Raw genomic sequence first — 23,565 nt, forward strand, 5'->3', positions numbered from 1 at the left:
TATTAGGGGTGACAAACATCAAGTCAAGGTTTACACAGCAGGAAGACACAAAATCCATGACACATAGCTGCACTGGCCCCTTTAACCCCGCAGAGAACCGTCCTTGCAGACAACTTACTTGCAGTGAAATAAATACCATCTCCCATTCGTCGTCCCAAAGCTGTGCTATCGATGACATGGTCACCACGGTAGTTATCAAGGTGGTCATCAGGCCAATCTGCAGCAAATATGAGAGCATTTACATACGGGAGCCTTTGTCTCATTATCATAGCAGTTTTACAGACCGGGAAACGGAGAGGAAAAACTTCTGTACGTAATAAATGGCCTAAACCAACTAGCCTTAGGATCCACAAGAAAAGAGGTCGGGCTTGTGTGCTGTCCCAGCACAACCTCCCCTTTTCCACTACTGGAGATACAGCAGTGGGCTAAATAGTCCCAGGAGGGCACATCTCATGGATCGTCTCTCACTTTCTTCACACAGTGGACAATGGGATGGAAAGATCAGGTGACCTGTCCTGCCAACGCACTGGATCAGAAACAACTTAAATACAGATTGGGTTCTGTCAGGCAACCTCAGGAGATCATCCTGGATTCTTCTGGCCCCGCAGCCACAGCCTGTGATGCACCAGTGCTATGGGAAGTTGGAGGACTTCACTCAATTTGACTCTCCAGTGCTTCTCTTCAAGGATAAAACTTGAACACCCAACAGACAACAAACATTGCACTTCTCAGTGAAGTGTGAACACATGTGCAAGTAAGGCTGTGCACCCCCAGCACTACGCAATCATCTCAGAGATGGTTCAGCACAACTTTGTGCATGGATTTGACTTCACCCAGGTCTGAAATGGCAACAACTGTGCAGTCAGCATCCAAGCCATGTTGACAGAGCAGTTATAACAGATTGGAACTTGAGAAGAGGCTCTGGATGACAGTGGCTGAACTGAGACTGCAGAACAAGACCCAGTCCCTCAGCTGCTTCTCCCAGCCTCCCTCTCCCTCCACAGGGAAGCACTCAGAACCTGAGCAGAGCAGTCAAAAGAAAAATATCACCTCCATTTTGAAGGTAAAAAGTTCAAACCATCAGAAACTGCCATAGAAATAACTCCAGCTGTAAAGATCTAAAATCTGGGCTGTCTGTCAAAAAATAGTTCACCATCCTCCACCTCTCTGTCTGGTATCTCAGACTCTGCGGTACCACATGCTCGCTGGATTAAAAGGATGCTGCTGCTCTATGCCTCGATTTCACGTACTGTCTAGATCTGAAATCTGCGTGGGACAGCTGGGCAGAAAAGGCCAACTGATTCATAACAGTGAACATCTAGGAGGCACAGGACATCTCTAGACTGGTTTTGGATTTACATAATACCTTAGACAAGCAAATAAAAACCCTCACATTCCTAACATTTAGATAAATCACTTTTGTAGATAAGGACACAATTTCTCTTTGTAGTTTAGCCCTTGGTTCCCATCTGCTGTTCCTCTCCTGGCTGCCCACAGACCTGCCAACAGCATGAGAGGCGTCTGTGGGAGCCTTCAACTTTTGGGGAACATGAACAAAGCACATGGGTAGCAGAAGGGGCCAAGAAATCCAGCTGCCCCAGGTCAAAGAGGATCTCCAAGCCACTTCAAACCACCTGTTAACTCTAACCAACCCATTTCTGCACATCTAAGGAAGGATGGGATTAACTTTCTATTTAAAAGATACCTCCCAGCTACCTAGAATGGCAAGCCACACTATTTCAAGATATTCCCTCATTAAGGGCTCCCAATCAATAAAGCTCAGCGCAATGCATGTGGACAACTGCACTTTGCCATGCACGCAGTAGTCATTCTGCTCTGCTCCCCCATCCTGCGGTCAGACCTCTGGGATGCCTGCCAGAGCGTGACACCAGCACACAATCCTGATTGAATCTACTCCGTTTTATATCCCCCAAAGCTGAACTCCCAGCTCAACAGCAACAGATGACTTTGCCAACTAGATTTCTTCCGTGCAGCCCTAATTCCCCTTGATGGTGCTGCCCTGTGCAGCACAGAGGTGTCCGACCACAAGCGTATCTCCATTTCATCATTTTCTTCTGCCATCAGTTCTGATTTATTCCTTCTTACCACCTCCCACGCATCTCCAACTTGGCTTACACAGCTCTTTTTGCAGGATTACAGGAGAAGATTGGAAGGAATCATGCTATTCGCACATACCAGCCTTTTCCATGTGCTTGAATCTATATTTCAAGGTAATTCAGCATGGATGCAAAGAAGAATATTAACTTAATTCAGTCTCTTATCTAAACCTCCTCAGAAAGCTGAGGGGGGTGTGGGGAAGGGAGGAGAGCACAGAGCAGCACATCTGAGTTGTGATGAAAAGAGGACATTTTTTGCAAGAAGGGAAGGAAGGGTGCGTTTCTGTAGGCAAGAACTGACTGATCTCCACCAACACATTCCTCTTCTGGACTTACTCATCCAAACCCACCAGCCACCTGGAGTGTGTCTGAAAAACACCATTTCCCTCGGTGAAGAAACATATGTTAGACTCAAGAATCAACAAATCATTTTCAAGCAGCAGCCAGACTGTTGCCGCCCCATCTTTACATTGCATCCTTTCCTCCCAAGGAAGCATAATTTCTATCCTTTCTAGGAAAATAAAAAGAGACGGCAGGGAGGTCTGTGCTTTTGTTGTCCTGCGGGGTGGTACATCTGTTCAGGCTCTGATCCTGCAAGACCTTGTCACGTGCAGAACAACCAATTTCAGAAGGAGCTGGGTATCGGCAGATTCAGGACCAGTCCCTTAATTACTTATTAGCAGACTGCCAATTAGAATTGAATCCTGCCAAGCCATTTTCTTTGGCACTGTCTCTCCCTGCAGCTTGCTACACATCCTTCCTCTCCCATTCTGTGCTCCAAGCACCAGAACTGCATCTTCTCTTACATCTCGCAGCAATGTTTTTTTTTCAAACTGCTTTACATACAAATCAGGATCTCCTTGGGTTTCAGCAACGCACAACCTGCACATTGTATACCCCCGGCTTTAACACCTACGTCTTCTCCCAAGGCTTTTCCAGTCAGTTCCTCCAAGCACATACTGAACAGCTTCACATCTGCTCAGCCTCTCCTCTCCAGGGCTGAGTTCAGCACAGAAAGGAGCACCAGAGATGTTCATAACGGAGTCCCACACTGAGCTGAAACTAAAGTGAAGCTGCTCTAATGGCTCTGTGTTTCTCCATCTGCAGAAGGGAGCCCTCTGTCAGCAGGGACCCCAAAGCATTTCACCAAAGTCTTTGTCCCTTGGCTTTGACCGCCCATATGGTGCAATTTGTTCAGTCTTCTGGGATGAGGACCTGTGCACCATAGACATTATAATTTATGCTCTCCCCAAAGAATACCATCACAGGGAGTGACATATACTCTGCTCCTTAGACCCCCATTTTATTGAGATCCTGCTCACTTCCAAGCTGAGAAGAGTCACTTACCTTGTGAAGCCAGTGCAGGTTCATTTGCTGTCCCACAGCTATGTGACATAGTGCTAATATCTGAGGGGAAGAAATCAAGAGTCAGGTAACAGCACATTACAACCATTTAAACACGCAAGAACACATCACCTCCCAAAAAGATAACTAAACAGGCCAGGGCAGAAAGCAGGGCTGGGGTGGGGATGGTCCAGCAGACACCATCTAGCTCGGTCATACCAACAGATTCTCTCAAAGCCAAGGATGTGGAGGGAAAGACTTAGACTTCCAAGGAGCAGATTTGAGAGTCTGGTCCATGGGTGCACAGCTCCCGGGACTGCAGGAAGCAGCATCTACACGGGGCCAGGTACTGGAATGGTACTTGAATGAACACCACCTTGAAGGTCCCAGCACCCTGGGAACGAGGGGAAACAACTTGCACTTGTGACTAGCAGATACACTGAAGTGGAAACTGGGCCATACTAAGGTGAACAAGAGCTGTATTTCTCCTCAGGCCAACTGCACCACCAGTATCAGGGTCCATCTTTGCTTGTGATCATCTGAGGTCAAAGACCACACATTTTTCACTTTCGATTTATTTTAGGCAACTTAAGACTAAGAGAGAGAGAAGGAGAGAGAAATAACTTCTGAAAGGAAAATTGCTTAAGTCATAAGTGGACTGAGAAGTTCATGCCCTTTTTAAAAACAAACACACAAACCTCTAGGAAACAGCCTTTTATTCTACTCACCAATAACACTGTAATGTACGTAAAGCCAGCGGCAGTTGTTACAAGTATTGGAATGGACCAGTCACTCCAATATCCCATTCGGTTATATAAAAACCTGAAAGGTAAGTGTGAAGTACAGATTAAGAAAAGATTAAATACCATAGTAACTTCATTAGGATTAGACAAAACTTCAGAAAATGGGTCTTTCCGTTCCCACTGTACAGACGAGAGATAAGCAGCAAAAAAACACTACTCATCTTGAAACGAAACCCAGCGTTTGTGCTTTAAATCCTCACTGGAAATTAACTCTGCAAAGAGGGATCAGATGTTAAATACAGCAACAACGTTACATTGGGGGAAATAAATAAATAAATAAATAAATACAGGACTAGGACTTGAGTTTTCAAAAAAAAAAAATGTTCCTAATAACAAAAGAGTATCCCCATGCGTGGTGTTGTTTGCTTAAACAATAGATCCAGCGCTGCCCTACATGCTCATAGACTAATAAAGACAATACAGAGACAGTATCAAGGACAGGAGGAAAATTAATGTTGCTGTGCTATATACTCAAGGCGCAAATTCTTTGTGGATGGACAAGGTGATGGAAGAAATTTGGTCTCTTATACCTATTGGAGACAGCATCTCTTATTCCAGTGGGCTGTAGAGAAGGTCCAGTCCTGCAAGAGTGGAAACTGTCAGGAACTGGGCTCAGGATTTCCCAAAATGGATCTGACTAGAGGAACTGCATCCTTCTCATCTTCAGCTAATCAAAATGTTGTTCTGTCCATCCTGAAGGACGCCTGTAGGGTTTTCTGGTTCAGTGGGTTCCCTTCTCCTGGTCCTTCCATTTAGCTTAAAAGCTCTAAGTAAGAAATGAGCCATTCGATGGTTCTGTGGTCCAGCCTTGGCAAGAGGCAGCAGCAACATCTTGATGTACTGGACATCCTGAAGCAGAGTCAGAGCAGTACTGAGGTACAGATGACATCCTACAGGTGTATCTCCAAAGCACAAACCTCCAGAACAACTTCTTTGGTTCCTCTAGGCCATCATTGACTAGTGAATTTCCCAGTTTCCCCATGCACATGGGGAACAGTCGCCACCTCGTCAAGAAATGCAGAAGAGCACCAAGGGCCCAGTACACCAGGAGAGAGGCAGCCAAATCTCAGAACCCTTCTTGCAACTTCTGAGAGTTCAAGTCTGACTTGGATTAAAAATTTTTCCACAGGATTTTTAGAAAAAACATCACTAGGTTGACTTGGATTAGGGTTAATCCTCTGGTACAGCAAGGACGAGACAGTTATGGGGTGGATGATGCAGCAGTATTGCTCACACATATCCAGCAGAAACATGAGCTCTGGAGCAGCACCTGGCTGCTCTGATCTCCTGTGCACCTCTGAAAACAAGGACCACATGAGGCCCATCCTGACCTGCCAATCTCAGGACTGAGTCCTGCTGAAGAGGAGCAACCAGGTTCAGGACACCGTTGAACAGAGCTGAGACAGACCTCACTTATTAAAAGACCCCATAACACAATAGACATTGGGCTTCTCCAACATCAGACAATGTGGGGCTCGGGTTGAACGGTCCTACTAGCCTTCCTCAGCCCTACTCATCAACTCATTCAATGAACTGGCCAAGGCGAGCACACAGGTTTCTTGTTGCTTTTTTTTTTTGGCTACAACAGACACAAATGCAAGCGGGTCAAAGACTCAACCTCCCCCGCACCACTCAAATCCAGATCATTCATCAGCCACAAATTCTGGTCTGGCAACTGCCTCATCTATTCCATCCAGGAGTAAAGCTCCCACGTAGGATCTGGAGAGCAAATCCTTGGGCTCAACAAACACGACTCACGTCCAAGTTCTGCTTAGGAATTCAAAGAGCCATAACAAAAGGGATCTGGAGGGGTTCAGATGTGCTGTTAGTAAAAAAGCAGGAAGAAAGAAAAGAAGGCTGCTCTGAAGTCTTTGCTTGTGCCATTCAAGAGCTTTCTTAGCTCAGCTTCAGTACACTTAAGTTTTTGCTCTGATGTCCCTTCAAGTGGCCCTCTGACAGTGTCAGGTCTTTACTTGATGTGCAAATGACTATTTTGAAATGCTGTTTCCATGGTAGTTATGAACCAGATGAGCCTTCTCCAGAACTAAGGAAGAAAAAAAAAATTGCTACACAGACTTGCATTTGTAGTCCTGCTCCAGAGGAAACACAGCCAGGTTCACAAATTACAGCATCTCCCACGTCCTTCATTAACTAACATTGAGCTTTCTGTTGCAGTACATAGCTTGCACACTGGAGATCTGAAGCATAATGCAATTAACTGTAGACACCAAAAAGAGAAGTGCCCAAAGCAATAAATTAAATATATATATATTTACTTAAATTTAAGAGGCACAAAGCCCTTTCACTGCAAAGGATCTCATTGAATATTCAGCCTTGCAGAAAAAGCTTAAAAGCCTGCAGCAATACATGCCGGGCTATAACTTCGCCTTGTCTTTCAAGCATGTTTCAACCCCAGAATAGTCCATCGAGTCTTTACAAGTCTAAAGGCCAATTTTTGTAGGTAAACCCTATAGCTGCCACCATTTAGTTGGGTCAATTTGTTTGGGTTTTTTTTGTAAATAAGTAGATCCACTGCTGGACCCCAAACATGCTGCCTGAACCGCAGACAGGGTTTGCTATGCTCATCTTAAGTCACCTCCGGCAGCTGCTCAGCACCATTTAGCAATGCTTTGCGCATCTGGGCTAAGGAACGAAGAACATCCTAATGAATCCAGGTTTCGAGTCCCATTTTAACCAAAAGAACACAGAAGAGAGGCATTGCAGCACATTGTGGTTTCAACTAGAATAACGAGGCTTTATATTACCACACTAATAACCCTGCTGAGGACCTGGGGTTACAGAGGACATGAGGTTGAATGCATTGACAGGGTATCTCCACTGTGAATATCTCAAATCATATCCTGGGTGGCATTAAGAGAAGTGTCACCAGCAGATCAAGGGAAGTTGCTCTCCCTTCTGCTCAGCATTGGTGATGTGGCCCCAGCACTGCAGTGCCCTGCCTGGGGCCTCCAAGTTCAAGGAGGATGCAGAGGCAGCCCAGTGGAGAACTACAAGATGGTGAGGGACCTGTAGAACATAGCTTACTATGAAAGCCTGAGGAAGCTAGGCCTGTTTAGTCTCACAGAGGCTAGGAGATGATCTAATTGCTGCCTACGCTGTCTGACAGACGGTTGTGAAGATGATGAAATCAAACACTATAAGAGCGACAGATACTGTCACAAGGGGAAATGGCTCTTAGAGGTTTGGCTTGGAAAATCATCTCCTCCCAGAGGGTGATGCAGCGCTGGAACAAGTCCCAGAGAAAGGGGCAGTCTTCATCCTTGGGGTTTCAACACTTCAGTCAGCCTAATCTAGTGCTGGCAATAGTCGTCCCTTGAGGGGCTGGTTGGACCCAGTGCTCGAGCATTTCTTCACCTGCTATGGTGGGACAGGCTGAAGAAGTTCAGTGTAGTCACCTGCACATGATGTGAGGAAGGAGAGATCACAACTAATGAGCTTTGGAGAGCAAGAACAAGCTCAGCAGCTTGTCACACCAACACGACAGCAAATCTTTGTCCGTGTGTCTCCGGGGAGCCCCTGCCAGCAGCTCGGTGTGTTAGGTCCTGTGCAGAGACAGTGTTTGTCCCAAAGAGGCCTTTCTCTAGTCTGAAAGGGATCATGGCTTGCAAATAAATCAGTGGAGCAGAGAGGAAGGCAACAGGAACAAGTATCACAGAAACTCTGTCCACAGATACGGCCCAGAAGTGATGGCCACTGAGGAACAGCAAAGATGGGGTTTCTAAGAGCCAGGAGCAGATTCACAACCCTGTTGGGACCAAAATGACGTGTCCTTTACACTCTGTCTGGCTGGAAATAGTTCTGTTTTAATGGAGCCTACACATCTGTGTTGGGAGGGAAGAGAGCCAGGCTCAGCCTGAACGGACCAAGTGGAAATTGTTTTCTCTCTGCCTGGAACCAGTGTGGCTGTAATTAAAACCTCGCCCCATGTTATCATCCTCCCCTCCCAGCCTTTCCGCAGCATTTCAGGCAGTTTTTCAGAAACCCTGCTGTTCACCTCAACCTCTGGTGCCAGTGCGTGGAGCAGAGATCTAATTGGGGTTACAGCACGTACAAAGCACTGACCCATTTTCAGCGTTGAACAGCAATGCTTGAACAGATGCAGCCCTGCTATTTTGCATCCAGAGACCCTCTCCCATGACTACCGTGCAACAAGAGAGCTCGCTTTTCCAGTGCTGTTAACACAGAATCCTGTGCACACTGAATTGCATGGCAGGGACTTGGTCTGCAGGTGACATAGAATCACAGAATGGTTTGGGTGGGAAGGGACCTTCAAAGGCCATCCAGTCCAACCCCCCTGCAAGGAGCAGGGACATCTCCAACCACATCAGGTTGCTCAGAGCCCCGGACAACCTGGCCTTGAACGTTTCCAGGGATGGGGCATCCACCACCTCTCTGGGCAACCTGGGCCAGTGTTCTGCCCACATGTGTGGGCATTTTAAACCCCAAATACCTCCTGTATCCAAAGTAGGCTTGCACATCTCCTCCTATTGCCACACAAATGTTTTGGAACCCAAAAACTTTGCAGCACCCCAGCTGCAGTGCCCATTCACAGCATTCCCAGCAGATGGTTTTGTCTCTGCACCTTTTTTTTTTCAGCCCTTTCTCATCTTTGAGCTAAGACAGATTTGGCTTTGCGCTGGAGCAGACTAGAAGCATTCACGTTCCTTACTAAAGGTATAAACTGAAAGAAAGAGGAGTTCCAAAATAGTCTTTAAAAAATCCAAAAACACCCAAACCAACACTTTTTTTTCATTCTAGCATTATAAATAACTAGGAGCAATGGTGATGGCTTCAGTTCTTGGAGCAAGGGTCCAAGCAAAAAGAGAAAAATCACACTCCTGGGAGGAGACAGCTCACATCGTGAAGTTGGTAAACACTCTCCTTCACACAACTTCAGCATCTCAGGCAGGCAGTTTACTTAAGGGATCAACTACCCACTGCTTTTTAAAATACAGTTTACTTATTATCTTTGACAAGATGACGATGTCGAAGTAGTTTGGTTAGAAGAGAGTCCAAAGTACTGTCAAAATGTTTTAAGATGCTGTTGAGATAGTAAAAGGGAGAATAATTTCCAGCACTGAGGGGAGTTGGCAACACCCCATACTCCCCAGCGCATCCCACTGGAAAGCTTGTTCTCAGCTCCTTCCAGCTTTGCAAAATTTTCCACACCCATGTCTGCTCCAGGCTGATTTTTTTTTTTCATTTGTATTTTGTGGAAAGTTTCAGCTAGATTGCTCAGCTGCTTCCAAAAACAGCCAACCATAGAAACAAATAAACAAACAGTGACAAAAGATAAAAGCTTCTACATTTTTTCAACTCCTCCTTTGTTCTTGCATGCGTTCACCAAGGAGCACACCTACTCCAAGCTCTGTTACAGACACACAGCAGAGGCATGAGGACACATTACATCTACCAGTGAAGATAGACAGTTCTCCTTCAGCTTCACTTCCCGCCTCATTAATGAGAGAGTACAGGGAAAGCAAGTCCATCTGAATGACCCAAATGCATCCAACCCAGTGTCTTAGAGGTGTACAACGGCAGTCAAATTTGTTAAGGGCTTGCCTCTTTGCAACAGGGAAAACTCTACTCACCAGTTGATTTCATTGTAGTCATTGTGAACTTCCCACCAGAAGTAAAACCAGATCAGGGTCAGGAAGAAGGATGAGGTGAGGATGAGGAACCAGAGGCGCTCCCACTGCAGATGGAAAAAGAAGTCAGCGTTAACACTATCCCGTTTCAGGGCCAGTGCCCCATCCTGTCCCACATCTCATCTAGAGGCTGTTGAGGTTGGATGGAGTAACTAGACATTTCCAAGGGCTGATTTAAGATCTTTCTCCCCTGGGGGAGGTGGGAGATGCAGCCCTGGACCCCAGCTCTGGGTAGAGGGGTCACTTACGTAGATGCATCTTACGTAGGGCTGGGACAGTATTTCTCCAGTGCTCAGAGCATGTGGAACAACGGTGTATTTATAGATACAAAGATGGTTTTTTTGTTTGGTTGTTTTTGGTTTGTTGGGGTTTTTTTGGTTGGTTGGTTGGTTTAGGCTTTTTGAGGCAATTGTTCAATTAACTTTTCCATTCATATGTGAGAGATGCAACCTGGCATCTTACTCTTCCATGAGTTCAGCCTAAAATAACTGAGTAGTTATCACACAGAGAAGACTACACAGCAGGTTAGGGTTGCTACTAGCACACAGATACATGAACCCTTACTCCTTCCCCCAGGGCACTCAGATCCTGCAGAGCCAAACCACCCATCCGCAACATTTATTCCCACCAGAACCACCACATATGTAAATGTTTTGCAAATAATACAGCAGGAGGAAAGACCACACCAGCATCAGATGAAAGATATTTGCACCAACATTCAGTTTTGATTAATGTTTCAAATAATACTCAAGTCCCCGCAAAAAAAAAAAAAAATCCCATAAACATCTGTTCAGTGTCCCACTCCAATAGCACGGGTAAAATCCTAAACCACAAGAACATCCATGAAGAGAACAGTGTTGCAAGAAAACTGTCCCTAACCAGCACTGTTTCCATGTGCTCGCTTGTTGGTTTTACCCCACAGGCACCAAATAGTCCACTTATGTTTCCATTTCAACTATCATCCAGTCTGATCGGAACAAAACACTGAAATAAATTCATTCTGGAAAATATTCAAATGAATCCTCTCTTCCCAGAATGAGCAAGAAGGGATGAAAATTGACACAAGTGTATGAGCAACTCTACTACTATAATTTCCTTCTAGACTGTGAGCACACCATTCGTCTCTTTTCAAAATGCCCTTTTCTCTAGTGAACTGTCTCATGGCTTTTCAATTATGCAAAGCTACATTACCAATACAAACACTACTATTTTTCGCCTTCCCTTTCCATCTTAAGGGCTGAAGCTATTTACTTAACGGCGTATTGACTATGTTTCATCAGGCATCACCGTGGATACCAGTCTTGTGATACAGCTCTTCCTTGTATGCTCCATCTTATAAAAAGCGCTAAAAGAAAAAGAAAGTAATAAAAAGAATTGGAATTATTTAATTTTTGCTGTGCCAAAAGAGTTGTTTTCTGCTAGAAGTTCCAAATTCTTGGCTAGGGGTTATGGTTAAAACTGTTCTTCAACTCAGCTCAAGTTTGTTACCCAACTTCCATCAAACCTCAGTAGGAGCAGGAGTCTAATTCCCACGAGGGGCTTTGTGTTCCAGATCAATGGGCCAAAAGGAACCAGAAGGAGGTAGGAAGGAACCTCCACAGCACAGCTACTGAGAACACTCAAAACCACATGGGCAAACTGCTCTGCCATGAGCTTAGGTACTATCATCTCCCCATCTCATAGAATCATAAAATGGTTTGGGTTGGAAGGGACCTTCAAAGATCATCTAGTCCAACCCCCCTGCAAGGAGCAGGGACATCCCTGACTAGGTCAGGTTGCTCAGAGCCTCATCCAGCCTGGCCTTGAACGTTTCCAGGGATGGGGCTTCCACCACCTTTCTGGGCAACCTGAGACAGTGTTCTATAACTCACATTGTGAAAAATTTTTTCCTAATTTCCAATCTAAATTTACCCCCCTCTATTTTAAAACCATTACTCCTTGTCCTATTGCAACAGGCCCTACTAAACAGCCTCTCCCCATCTTTCTTGTAGGCCCCCTTTAGGCACTGGAAGACTGCTATAAGGTCTCCCCAGAGCCTCCTCTTCTCCAGGCTGAACAGCCCCAACTCTCTCAGCCTGTCCTCATAAGAGAGGTGCTCCAGCCCTTTTATCATCTTCGTGGCCCTCCTCTGGACCTTCTCCAACAGGTCCATGTCCTTCTTGTGTTGGGGGCTCCAGAACTGGACACAGTACTCCAAGTGGGGTCTCACCAGGGCAGAGCAGAGGGGGAGAATCACCTCCCTCGACCTGCTGGCCACGCTCCTCTTGATGCAGCCCAGGATGCAGTTGGCCTTCTGGGCCACAAGGGCACATTGCCTGCTCATGTTAAGCTTCTCGTCCACCACATGCACAGATCTGCACCTACATACACAGGTGAGCTCCTGGAGAGAAAGCATTGAGGCTGGAATGGGTGTTGTTCCCCCAAAACATCCTCACCTTTGGAAGCAGGATGCCAGCCATAGCACCTACATCAGCTCTGGTGGCCATAGCCAACACCAGCCTTCCCCAGCCCCAAAAGCAGCAGCAAGGCTGCAACATCTCTCTATGATGGACCTCCTTCACATCAACCACCACTGCACAGTCGAGCCAACTCTTTCCAACCAACAAGTTTCGGATTAATATCCACTCAGGAACATCTGGATTACACAAACACAAATCCACTCACACCTTCACTCCATCCCACCAAAACTCCCCAGGAGGAAGCAATTGCTAACCCTTTCGGCTGACTATGACTATTTTCTCGTGGATGCCTTCCAGTCTGCAGATCTCCAAGCTTTCAAACCTCATTTTCCTTATTGTTTGCTATTTTTTCTTCTCCATTTGGGTCTAACACCTCCTTGCACCTATCAGCGACACTGTTGAATCTGTTAACTGGATCTGTTTTTGCAAAGCAAATGAGATGAAAAGTATCTGAAGTGCTGAGGTATCACTCATGGGAACCTCTTCGATGCTGTAAAAATGCTACCAAACTACAATCGTGGAAAAGTATCTATTAAAAAAAAAGTTACATTGTTCTTTGATAATACAAATAGTTATATATTTTTTGACAAAAATATGAATGAAGGTTACAAAGGAATTTTGTTTTGGATCAACATTGCTACCAAAAAAAAATCCTCCAGCTTTTTAAAGGTCATTATGGAATAAGCTTGGCCAGTATTCATGCACTGGATGACATCAATGTGATAAACAAGCCAAGGAAAACATTTCAGAATATGTTTGGGCTTTTTTTTTCCTGCCCATATTTGTTTTTTTATCCCCTTCATTTGCATGCAAGCAGCATCGCTTGTGTCAAGCACTCTAAAAGCTATTTTGGGTCTGTCCTTGATGATGCACTTGCCAGATATACTTGCCTGGTTGATTTTTGTGAAAACCCCATTAAATTCTTCAAGGGTTGACATATGTCAATGAATTAAAGCACAGTTCTGGATGGACTTTCAGAAGAACATCTTCCCAGCACCACTGATGCTATTCAGTACCAACCAAACCAGAATATGAACCCACACAAATCTGACCTATGTGCATAATATATTGGATTTAGCCCGGGTCCTGTACAACCTCCCTCCAAAAGCCCCTCATCAGAAAAGCTTGAGAGGTCCCCATTTTGCAAGTTCCCATATGCTTTAAAACAAGATTAAATCTGCAACTTCAACAGCTTCAAGCCTCTACTGCCAAAAATAAAGACTTAAAATCATGTCATCCCACTGACTCAATCATAGCCACAAGTAGGTGGAGGAAACTGCCACTTCACCTACAGAATCTCAGGCAGAACCATCAGAAAGCTTGAAGGTGCTTGAAAATCATCCACATTTTCAGCTCCATGAGATTTTATAACAATGTCAGCACTGACATTTTGGACAGTTTTTCTAGAAAACCTTCCCTTCCCCACCCTTCCCTTTCAGTTTCTCCTTCTCCTCACTGGGATAAGATGGACATGCCCACTAGTTACTAATTACCTGCACTAAGCTTAAGCAAGCTGAGCTCACAGAGCACTCAGTATTGTCCTGAAAATGAACCCATCCAAGAGGATCAGTATTAGCACCTTCCTTCCTACCAGGATGCATTTTGAAAGCAGCTCACCCTTTTGTCCTGCTTTCTGTGTTCTGGGTCAAAGCCCACCACTAAAGGCCTTTGGGTGAAGCTAAACCAGAAGATGTGCTCCAGGAGTGAACCCAATACACCTGAACTACCCAATAGGGACTCAAGTCCACAGGACCAGACTGGAGCTAGTCTTAAGTGACCACACCACCACCTTCAAAATGCTTGGACCACACATACCAGGATCTCGGCATCAACTGTCTCCTTCCACTGATCTCCTTTCTTTTGGGCTATGCTACTTGCTAACGCAGATGTAGCCATGATATCTTGCAGAAAGGCACAAAACACTATTTCTTTTATTACATCAACATTGAGTTTTAAAGGAAAGTGATAAAAGAAAAGTCACCTTTTTCCCCCCAGCTCAATGGTCAGAGAGGACATGTACCACGCGATCTGTTAACCTCAAAAAAAAAAAGCCAACTGGTACATGGATGAAGTCTTTGCAGAGCACACCCATTGAGATGGCCACAGCCCAAAGAAGGATGCAGAGTAGCAATTAAAATAAGAAAAGTGACTCTGAAGTGAGAGTATTTTAAAGGGGCAGCCACAGGTTGAAGATTTTGCACTGCAGAAGCACCTTCCAAAACAGCGCATACCACTGCGCTTACGATCTCAGGTCTTTTGTGGGGCTGCTTTAAGCAATGGGAATAAGATTTGTTATTCCAAGAGTATCTACAGACATAATCAAAAGAGCCCCAAGAGGAAACAGATGAATACTGAGACATGTTACCAAGTTGCAGTTTGTTAGGGAGTTTAATTTTTTAAGACCACAGGAACCTTAAAAAAAAAAAAAAAAAAAACCAAAAAAAAAACCAAAAAAACAAATGAAATCAGTGTTTCATCCACACATTCTCCAGCACTTTTGTGCATCCCCAATAATCTCTATCCTATGTCAGGTGGAAGCATAACCAACTCGTAAGGGATGAAGGTTAAAAAAAGAAATTAAATTAGATTGCCACAGAAAGAGTCAATTTGTGATTTGGTTGTGCAGTTGGCTTGTGCATTTTACCTGCTCTTGTGTTGCAAGTTTTAATCTAATTCATTAAAAACAGCCCTAAACTTCATATCACAAAGCACAGAAGAGATTTTCCAATCTGAGGATTAATTTTGGTTGACTGAAGTCTGTGCCAGCTTCTTCTGCTGCAACTGCCCAACCCAGACCAAGGTCACAGCATTATTCACCACCTGGCACCGGTGGCGTAGGAAAGCAGAGAGGCTGGGGAAGATTATTTTATTTCCTGTAGCATCTGTAGGAGATATTATGAATTTCATCTACATACACACTCCTACCTACAGGGACTATTTCAATTTAGTCAAGCTTGCTATATTAGAAGCAAGAAGATTTCTCACCCATAGCTGATCGCACATATGCTGGAAGACATCTCTTGGTGGTCATGCTATTTGTAAATCAAAGAAGTTCTTCAACCAACAAATCCATGCGTTCTAAAAAGCTTCTATAAAGAAGGTATCCTGGCTGTCACTAGAAAGTGATCCTCTGCCAAAACCAACCATGCAGAGAGCTAATGCGCATTTGTCTGCCACAGCTACTCCCTGATGAATTATGAGGTGAACACAATTCAATGTTCTGCTGTTCTAGAGAGGATAGAGCCATGTCCATTTGATAATTTACCTGATGAACCTTTATCAAGCCTGTAGATCACCAAATGATCACTTTGAGAAGTTGTGGCAGTCTGGTAAGGTTCCTGTTGACTGGAAAAGGGGTAACATAACCCCCATTTTTAAAAGGGGGAACAAGGAAGACCCAGGGAACTACAGGCCAGTCAGTCTCATCTCTGTCCCTGGCAAGGTCACAGAGCAGATTCTCCTGGAAACCATGCAAAGGCACATGGAGAGCAAGGAGGTGGTTGGTGACAGCCAGCATGGATTCACTAAGGGCAGATCGTGCCTGACCAATTTGGTGGCCTTCTATGACGGGGTTCCAGCATTGGTGGATAAGCGATGTCATTTCCCTGGACTTGTGCAAGGCATTTGACAGTGTCCCACATGAAATCCTTGTCTCTAAACTGGAGACACACAGATTTGACAGATGGACCACCTGGAGGATAAGGAATTGGCTGGATGTTCGCACTCAGAGAATTGTGGTCAAGGGGCTCAATGTCCAAGTGGAAATCAGCGACGAGTGGCATTCCTCAGGGGACAGTGGGATAGAGTGCACCCTCAGCAAGTTCACCGACAACACCAAGCTGTGTGGTGCAGTCAACACGCTGGAAGGGAGGGATGGCATCCAGAGGGATCTGGACAGGCTGGAGAGGCGGGCCCATGCAAATCTCATGAAGTTCAACCAGGCCAAGTGCAAGGTCTTGCACACAGATCAGGGCAATCTCAAGCACAAATCCAGGCTGGGCAGACAATGGATCAAGAGCAGCCCTGAGGAGAAGCTTAACATGAGCCGGCAACGTGCGCTCACAGCTCAGAAACCAACGGCACCCTGGGCTGCATCCCCACAGCGTGGGCAGCAGGGCGAGAGAGGGGATTCTGCCCCTCTGCTCCGCTCTGGGGAGACCCCCCTGCAGCGCTGCGTCCAGCTCTGGAGCCCCCAACAGCAGAAGGACGTGGAGCTGCTGGAGAGGGTCCAGAGGAGGCCACGCAGATGCTGAGAGGGCTGGAGCAGCTCTGCTGTGAGGCCAGGCTGAGAGAGCTGGGGCTGTTCAGCCTGGAGAAGAGGAGGCTCCGGGGAGACCTGAGAGCGGCTCCCAGTGCCCAAAGGGGGCTGCAGGAAAGGTGGGGAGAGACTCTTCAGCAGGGCCTGCTGGGACAGGACGAGGGGTTTTAAACTAGAAGGAAGCAGACTCAGACTTGATATAAGGAAAAAATTTTTTTTTACCCTGAGAGTGGTGAGGCACTGTCCCAGGTTGCCCAGAGAGGTGGTGGATGCCCCATCCCTGGAAACATTCCAGGCCAGGTTGGCCGGGGCTCTGAGCAACCTGATGTGGTTGGAGATGTCCCTGCTCCTGGCAGGGGGGTTGGACTGAGTGGCCTTTGAAGGTCCCTCCAACCCAAACCTTTCTGTGATTCTACAATTCCAAATTGCTCATTTTCTTCCCAAAAAGCAGATCAGCACAGCATTAGGATCTGAACAGAGTATGATTTAAAATAAAAAAAAAAATGAAGAATTTAAGATCTTAAAATCAATATTGCCCAGCTGTGAGATTCCAATAATCAGAAATGGCTATCATTGCATTTACACATTCCTGAGGTTTAAATATTTATTTATAATTAAGCTGGGTCTATGAGAAAGTGTGTCCAGAGCTCCTTCTGTGACGTGCAGGCAAAACAGAGAAGTACAACATGTGAGACCACATTAAATTGCTTATTTACTACCACTTCTATTCCCAAAGGTCAGAGAAATGCTGTGCAATGAGATAAGCTGCTCCTCTCACTCTTTGCATCCAGCCGGAGGAGGCGGCTGCATTTTCAGAAGGGACAGTACGCTGTTGGCTCAAGGTCTGCTCCACTAAAGCCAAGAAAAGCCAAGGCTAGAGCCAGCTGATTGCTGGCAGCCTAGGGATGAAGCAGAGCATAAACATTCTGCTTCACTGAAGTTGCTGGAGTCACCTTAGTTGACACAAGTCCTGAAATGCCCTCCTCCACCTGCGATGGTTGCTGGAGACCTCTGTCAGCTCATCCCAAGTGAGGAGCAGGACTTGACCCTTGAGACGCACCTACATCTCCTGGTCTTGGGATAAAACTGCAGGAGCCCCTTTAAAGCAAACCCACGGCCTCCAGGATCTTCTCTGGCACCGAGAAGCAACGGAGAGTTTCAAAGTGGATTAGAAAGAGAAGCCTGCTTTGCACTGTGAATGGGTAAGAGGAAATGCCAGTGCCGGATGGATTAGGGCTCCATTCCTACACGAATTAGCTCATAGCAAACAACTGCCCAGCAATCAATCAACGTGGGCGAAGTTGGGTCCCTTCCAGCTTGTGCATCCCTAGAAGCTTTCCGGTGAAGGAAGTCAGATGCCACTGCTGTAACGCTGCTGCAGTTTATACCAGTACAGCTAATCATGGCAGCTCACAGATGGAAACAAACCTTTTTTACAGTCCCCCTTTTGATTCACATCCAACTGTGAGGATTGCACTGACGCTTACATCAAACCCTCTGTGACAGTAGGTCCTCAAAGCTCTCCCAGAGCAGCTGAGATCACAGTGAGATTTCAGGATTTTACCTAAAGGGCCTCAAAAATAAGGGTGAGATTGTGGTTTTTTAGAAGCGATGAGACAAAGTAGACTTCTTTCCTGATAAAAAGATATTTTAACAGACTAAAAGCCAGACAACATGAACAACCTTATATTAAGCCACCACTGAAACCAGAGGAAACAACCTACTGTTATGAGGAAGATGTTTAAGTCAGATGAGTGCAGTAAGTGGGGTATCATAATTTTCTTTTTCACAGCATCCCATGAAGATCCTTCAGGAAGAGCATAAGGGGGTTTAAAAGAAGGCAAGAATAAAACTACGTTCACAATTCAAGTGAGTCTGCTCTACAGATGCATTGGTCTTTTAACAACATTCAATAAAACAGAAGATTGTTCTTCAAAAGAGTGGCTTAAATAACAAAATGCAAAAGAAAAACAAAATAAAAAAAAAGACATGAAATCACAAACAACTACTGATTCCCTTCAGGCTTAAAGCTCCCTTAGCCTGGAGGGCCTCAAATCAAGAAAGATCATCACTAACATTTACAAAGAGAAGTCAAAAAAAAAACTAAACCACATAGCATAGCAAGGGGGGGGGGGGGGGGGGGGGCGAAGCAGCCCTTCACCACAGACCACTATATAAAAACCCAACCTTCATTTGAAGAGCAAAGACAGGAAAGATGGGTAGCGTTTGCCACCAACCGGAAAGATAGTGTGACGGCGGGGAGGCTGAAGGGCAGCAAAAAGGTCAGACAAGCCCTCTACAATCAATAGAAAAACTCCAACTCGCTTCCCTGCACTCTGGCTTTGAACCAAAAATCTTTTATTGCTAGATTCATTATTTCAGGAAAGTGGATAAACTGAGTTTCCTTTCAATTCTGCATTCCTCTCGGCTGTTAATTTATATTTCATGCCACACCAGGAAATCACTTGTCATTAAATGCTACTGGCAGAGCAGACTCCCTCCTCGTCTCGCTGCTACTTCAAGCAGAACCGAGGTTTAATCTGCCAAAACTGCTCGGAGATCCCCTTCCTCCTTTTAAACATGGAAGGGTTTTGTTGTTTTGTTTTGTTTTTTTTTTCGAAGCTTCTTAAAATAGTTGCTTTTCTAAATCCAAAAGCTGAGTGCAATATGAACCCATGTTTGGAAAAAGTCAGTGCAAAAGCAGAGTCGTAAAAACATCTGACTCACTTCTCCACATTAACACCGAGTTATAATAAGCATCGTGCAGGGCAATCCAACCTAACAAGTTCGTTAAAATCATGTTTCCATTTCACCTGCTGGTAGGATCTGTGTTCTGGTCAGAGGTTCCTGTGATCAGAGCCATTAAGCTTGTTTCCAATAACTCTAACCACCTACTGAAAAAACGTGGAAGGAAGTCATTTCCCACTAAAAAAAGATAGTAAGTGTATTTATCTATAACAACCCTTGACAAAAATTATTATTTACGCGCACTTAAGGGTATAGAGGTCTCCTTGTATGAGAGGTTTGCTTCAAAGGTTTCAATTAAATTATCTAAATTTGCTCTGGAGCATGCCGGCCCTCTTTGCTGGCTATATAAAGAGCCTCTGAAACCATCTTCTCACTTTCAACACCTACAGCTGGATGGTGTGAATATCTCCCCACCATCCAAACCCATGGATCTCTTTCCACCAACATTAATAGAAACATGTGCCACCTCCAGTCCCCATAACCGGCGAGGATTTTCACGATAACTTTGTCTACAAGAGGTGCTAAACAGTCTCAACTTTCAGATTGCTCCCTCCAACATCTCTGCTGGAGCCAGGACCGTGCCATGCGAGGTGGCAAATGTGCCTGCTGGAGAAGCCTCTCCCAGCATAGCTTGCGGTCCCCAGCTAGAAATGAAGGAATGCTTGCAGAGATCAACTGGTTTCTGGAATTGCCAGTCATCCGATATGAAGAGGGCTCTTGTTCAAGTCAAAGTGCCTCTGGGAATTCACAGCTTTCAGTCTTTGTGGTGGACCCTACCCATTCTCCATCTCCTGAACACAGTAAACCTCCTGTTCATTCATTAAAAATAATTAAATAAGCAAATAAAAGTCAAACTAGAGCAGGCGGAAGCTTTTTGACAACGTCTCCCGACCCCTCACTTTTTTTTTTTGTCAGAAAAATTCCACTTGTGAAAAACAGAAGGCTTTTATAGGAAATACAATATTTTAAAGCAATTCCTTGCTGAAGGGCATCTCAGTTTGAGGCTGGAATTTCTAGTCAGAGGAAACCAGAGAGAGACTGAGCCCTTCCAAAGCCTGCCAGCACATCAGTCAGGACATGTACAAGCAGATGGAGAACAACAGCACGTAGATCTGACCACACATACACACCAAAAAAAAGTCAAATCTGGGCATCTTTCTCCAGTTCCACCCATCTAGCCATGCTGCTGGAACAACTGCAGCTGCAAACTGGGCAATATGGAAAAGTCAAAGGGGAAAATCCAGAAGTCTGGAGGGTTGATGTGACATACTGAGGTTAGGGGCAAGTGATAAGGACAAACATCAGCCTCTTGAACACCAGCCTGCTATCATAACCCTAGTCACCAATCTCATTTGCTTTTTATTTGCATGCAACTCAACCTCGGGTCCATGCTCTGTTGGCTTCAGTCTTCTCCCCATTCCAGGTGACATCCATAGTTGGAGAAAACCATACTACATCAGTTCTGCCCTGCCAGCACTAGGATCTCTAGACAACAGCTATTTTAGACTGATTTAACACACCCTGGTCAGACTAACTTAGAATTCTAAGGATACAATCCAGGGGCAAACTAGAGTTACTGAATTTTGCTAGAAGTACATCAAAACCACTAGAGCAAGCAGTAACATCAAACAAGTTATGTTAGTACCTCCATAGCTCCACACAGATCCATGTCCAGATGTCCACTGGCTCCCCTTGGGTTATGATGAGGTCTTCCTGAATCCCTCCTCTGTTCTCAGCCCCATCGCCACATCTAAACACTCCTTCTCCCATCATCCCTTTTAAATTCCAAGCCTTCACCCCAGAAGAAAGCACCTACCAAAAACACAAAGCTTTCAGAAGAGCTAAGTTATATCAACCAGCGCAGCTAAGCGACCTGTGGATGAATCTCATCTCCATCTCCTCGCCACAAGATATTTATCATTTTCGCACAAGGCACCGTAAGTCTCCATCCTGAAGGTTTTACATTCAGACAGCATTCACAGAGACATCTAATACAACCAGGCCCTCAAATTTGCAAATGAAGCAAGACAGAAAAGGTACTTTATCTTCCTGCCGAGCACACCATCCCAGTGTTCCTAAATATCCACCAGCCCAGGCATCCGACTTCAGCAAATGGATGGATTTTGTTGAAGGATCAAGGTCACATTGTCCTAAATAACTGCTCTCTACCTCAAGAGCAAATACAAGAGTTGGAGTCAAATTGGAGCACCACCATTACTCAAGTGTGTTTTCGGGTTGTTTAAATTCACTCGCGGATACGATGAAGAGTTTACTAATGAGTCTTCACCACACTATTTTCTGACATTTACAAGAATCAATTTCCTGCAGGCATTTATCAGTATTAGCTTAGAGCGGAAAGAAGGCAAGCTAACATTTATCCAGTGAATACAAAAGAAAAATTGAAGGCATGATTCTTCATTTCCGGATTACCCAATTGGACCTCATCCGAACAAACAAAAGAAAATCTTCTTTAAGCAAGATACTAAATCATCTCTGAAGATGAAAGATGACTACATCTCCCAGCTGCGCCCATTAGAACCATGAACTGAGGATAAACAAGAAGAAATATCAGCTGGAGCATTTTGTCAATGTGCATAATACTTCAGTTCCTACAGTGAAGTTACAAAATTTCACTAATAGTTCATGGTATGTGAATGCATAGTCCTTAAAATAGTGAACAGTTTCCCATACTGGTCAACTTTGAGCTCGTTAGCTCTGATCATGGTGTCAAAGAGCAAATGCACACCGCAATGAACATTTAAAGATAAAATAATGGAGGCTGCTCTGCTCTGAGCTCCCACTCAAAGCAAGGCCAACCCAGGTCAGGTTGCTCAGGGCAGTGTCCCAGCAAGGTCTGAATGTCTCCAAGGTTGGAAATTCCCACCCTTATCTGGGTCCCACTCCGGGGTTTGACCAGCCTCATGGGCAAAAACTTTCCTCCTGTCTAACTGGAATTTCCCTTGATTTTCTATCCATTGCCTCTTGCCAAGTGCTATCTTCTACTCTACAGCCACTCCTCAGATAGCTGCAGAGAGCAGTCAGATCCCCCCCTTCCCTTCTGCTACTGCGCAACCCCAGCTCTCAGCCTCTCCTCATACGTCCCAGGCTCCAGCTCCAACCAGTCTGGTGGCCCTGCTGGGCTTGCTTCCATCTGTTATGGCCTGCCTTGGTTTTAGGGAGCCCCAAACCAGACTCAGTGCTCAGAGGTGGGCTCTCAAGTATCAGTAGAGAGGAAAACCCCCATCCCTCAAGTCGCTGGCTGCGCTGTCACTATTACAGCCCAGGATGCAATCAGCCTTCCCTGCCAAAAGTACATCCAATATCTGAATTTTGTATTGCAGAGGGATGTAACAAAGAGAAAGTACCTTGCACTCCAAGGATCTGAAGCCTTTAAGTGAGCAAATCAATATACTTGACTAGCAGATATTGACCTACCAGACCTTACATACACTGAGAACAGAATCAAGGCGCCTGGGCTTCAATTCCCTCACCTCAAAGAGGCTGCAGAGGGATCAGGCTTTCATCCCACTGTTGGATTTAAGACTCAGGAACCCAAGAGAGGGCAGGCAGCAGTCTGCAGGACTCCACAGAGCATTAGCCAGCTCTCATAGTACTTTGTCACCAGTCCAAAGGCTTCATTATCTCCATCTAACAATCAAGACCATGAACATCATGTGCAAAATTCCACTTGAACACATTCTCCAGCTCTTGCTTTTTACCCTCAACTTTCCCCTCTTCTCCCCTTCCTTGCTTAGTACTTCAGATCTCATTAGATATGGGACTTTTTCCATTTGCTACAGCTTTCTCCAAGCAGGAGAATGTGGCCTTCTTGGAAGGATACATCTATCAACACAACTGATTCGAGCCAGTCTGGCCACTTCATAAACACTGCAAAGGTTTTGACCAATTCACTACTCCTAGGTAACAACTCTGCGGTCTTGCATAAGAGGCATCTGCCAATAAATAAATAAACGGGGAGAAAAAGGAAGAAATTGGGACTAACGTGGGTCTGGAGTTAGGAGGGAAAAAAAATATTCCTGCCATTCTGGCTGCTGAGGCTTGGATAGCTAACCAGATGCTTCCTAAAGTAAGTCATTGCACACCTCAGATAAATCTTATTTGATTACTGTAAAGACCAGGCTAACAGCTCTCTGCACACCTTGTTAG

General features: G+C 45.2%; 1 protein-coding gene across 6 annotated transcripts in view; it reads right to left on the minus strand.

Moving 5' to 3' along the window:
• The window catches only part of GDPD5 (glycerophosphodiester phosphodiesterase domain containing 5), a 172,615-nt gene that overhangs the window by 36,282 nt on the left and 112,768 nt on the right, over positions 1 to 23,565 (minus strand). For all 6 annotated transcript variants that reach the window (XM_086739757.1, XM_086739759.1, XM_086739762.1 and 3 more), the window contains 4 exons: positions 9,877 to 9,980; positions 4,190 to 4,283; positions 3,465 to 3,524; positions 119 to 217 (listed from right to left, as the gene is read on the minus strand). In XM_086739757.1, coding sequence (XP_086595883.1) covers positions 119 to 217; positions 3,465 to 3,524; positions 4,190 to 4,283; positions 9,877 to 9,980 — 357 coding nt within the window. The remainder of the gene's footprint in view (positions 1 to 118; positions 218 to 3,464; positions 3,525 to 4,189; positions 4,284 to 9,876; positions 9,981 to 23,565) is intronic.

The sequence above is a fragment of the Chlamydotis macqueenii genome, chromosome 1 (genome assembly GCF_036417535.1).
Source record: "Chlamydotis macqueenii isolate bChlMac1 chromosome 1, bChlMac1.mat, whole genome shotgun sequence".
Lineage (NCBI taxonomy): Eukaryota > Metazoa > Chordata > Aves > Otidiformes > Otididae > Chlamydotis > Chlamydotis macqueenii.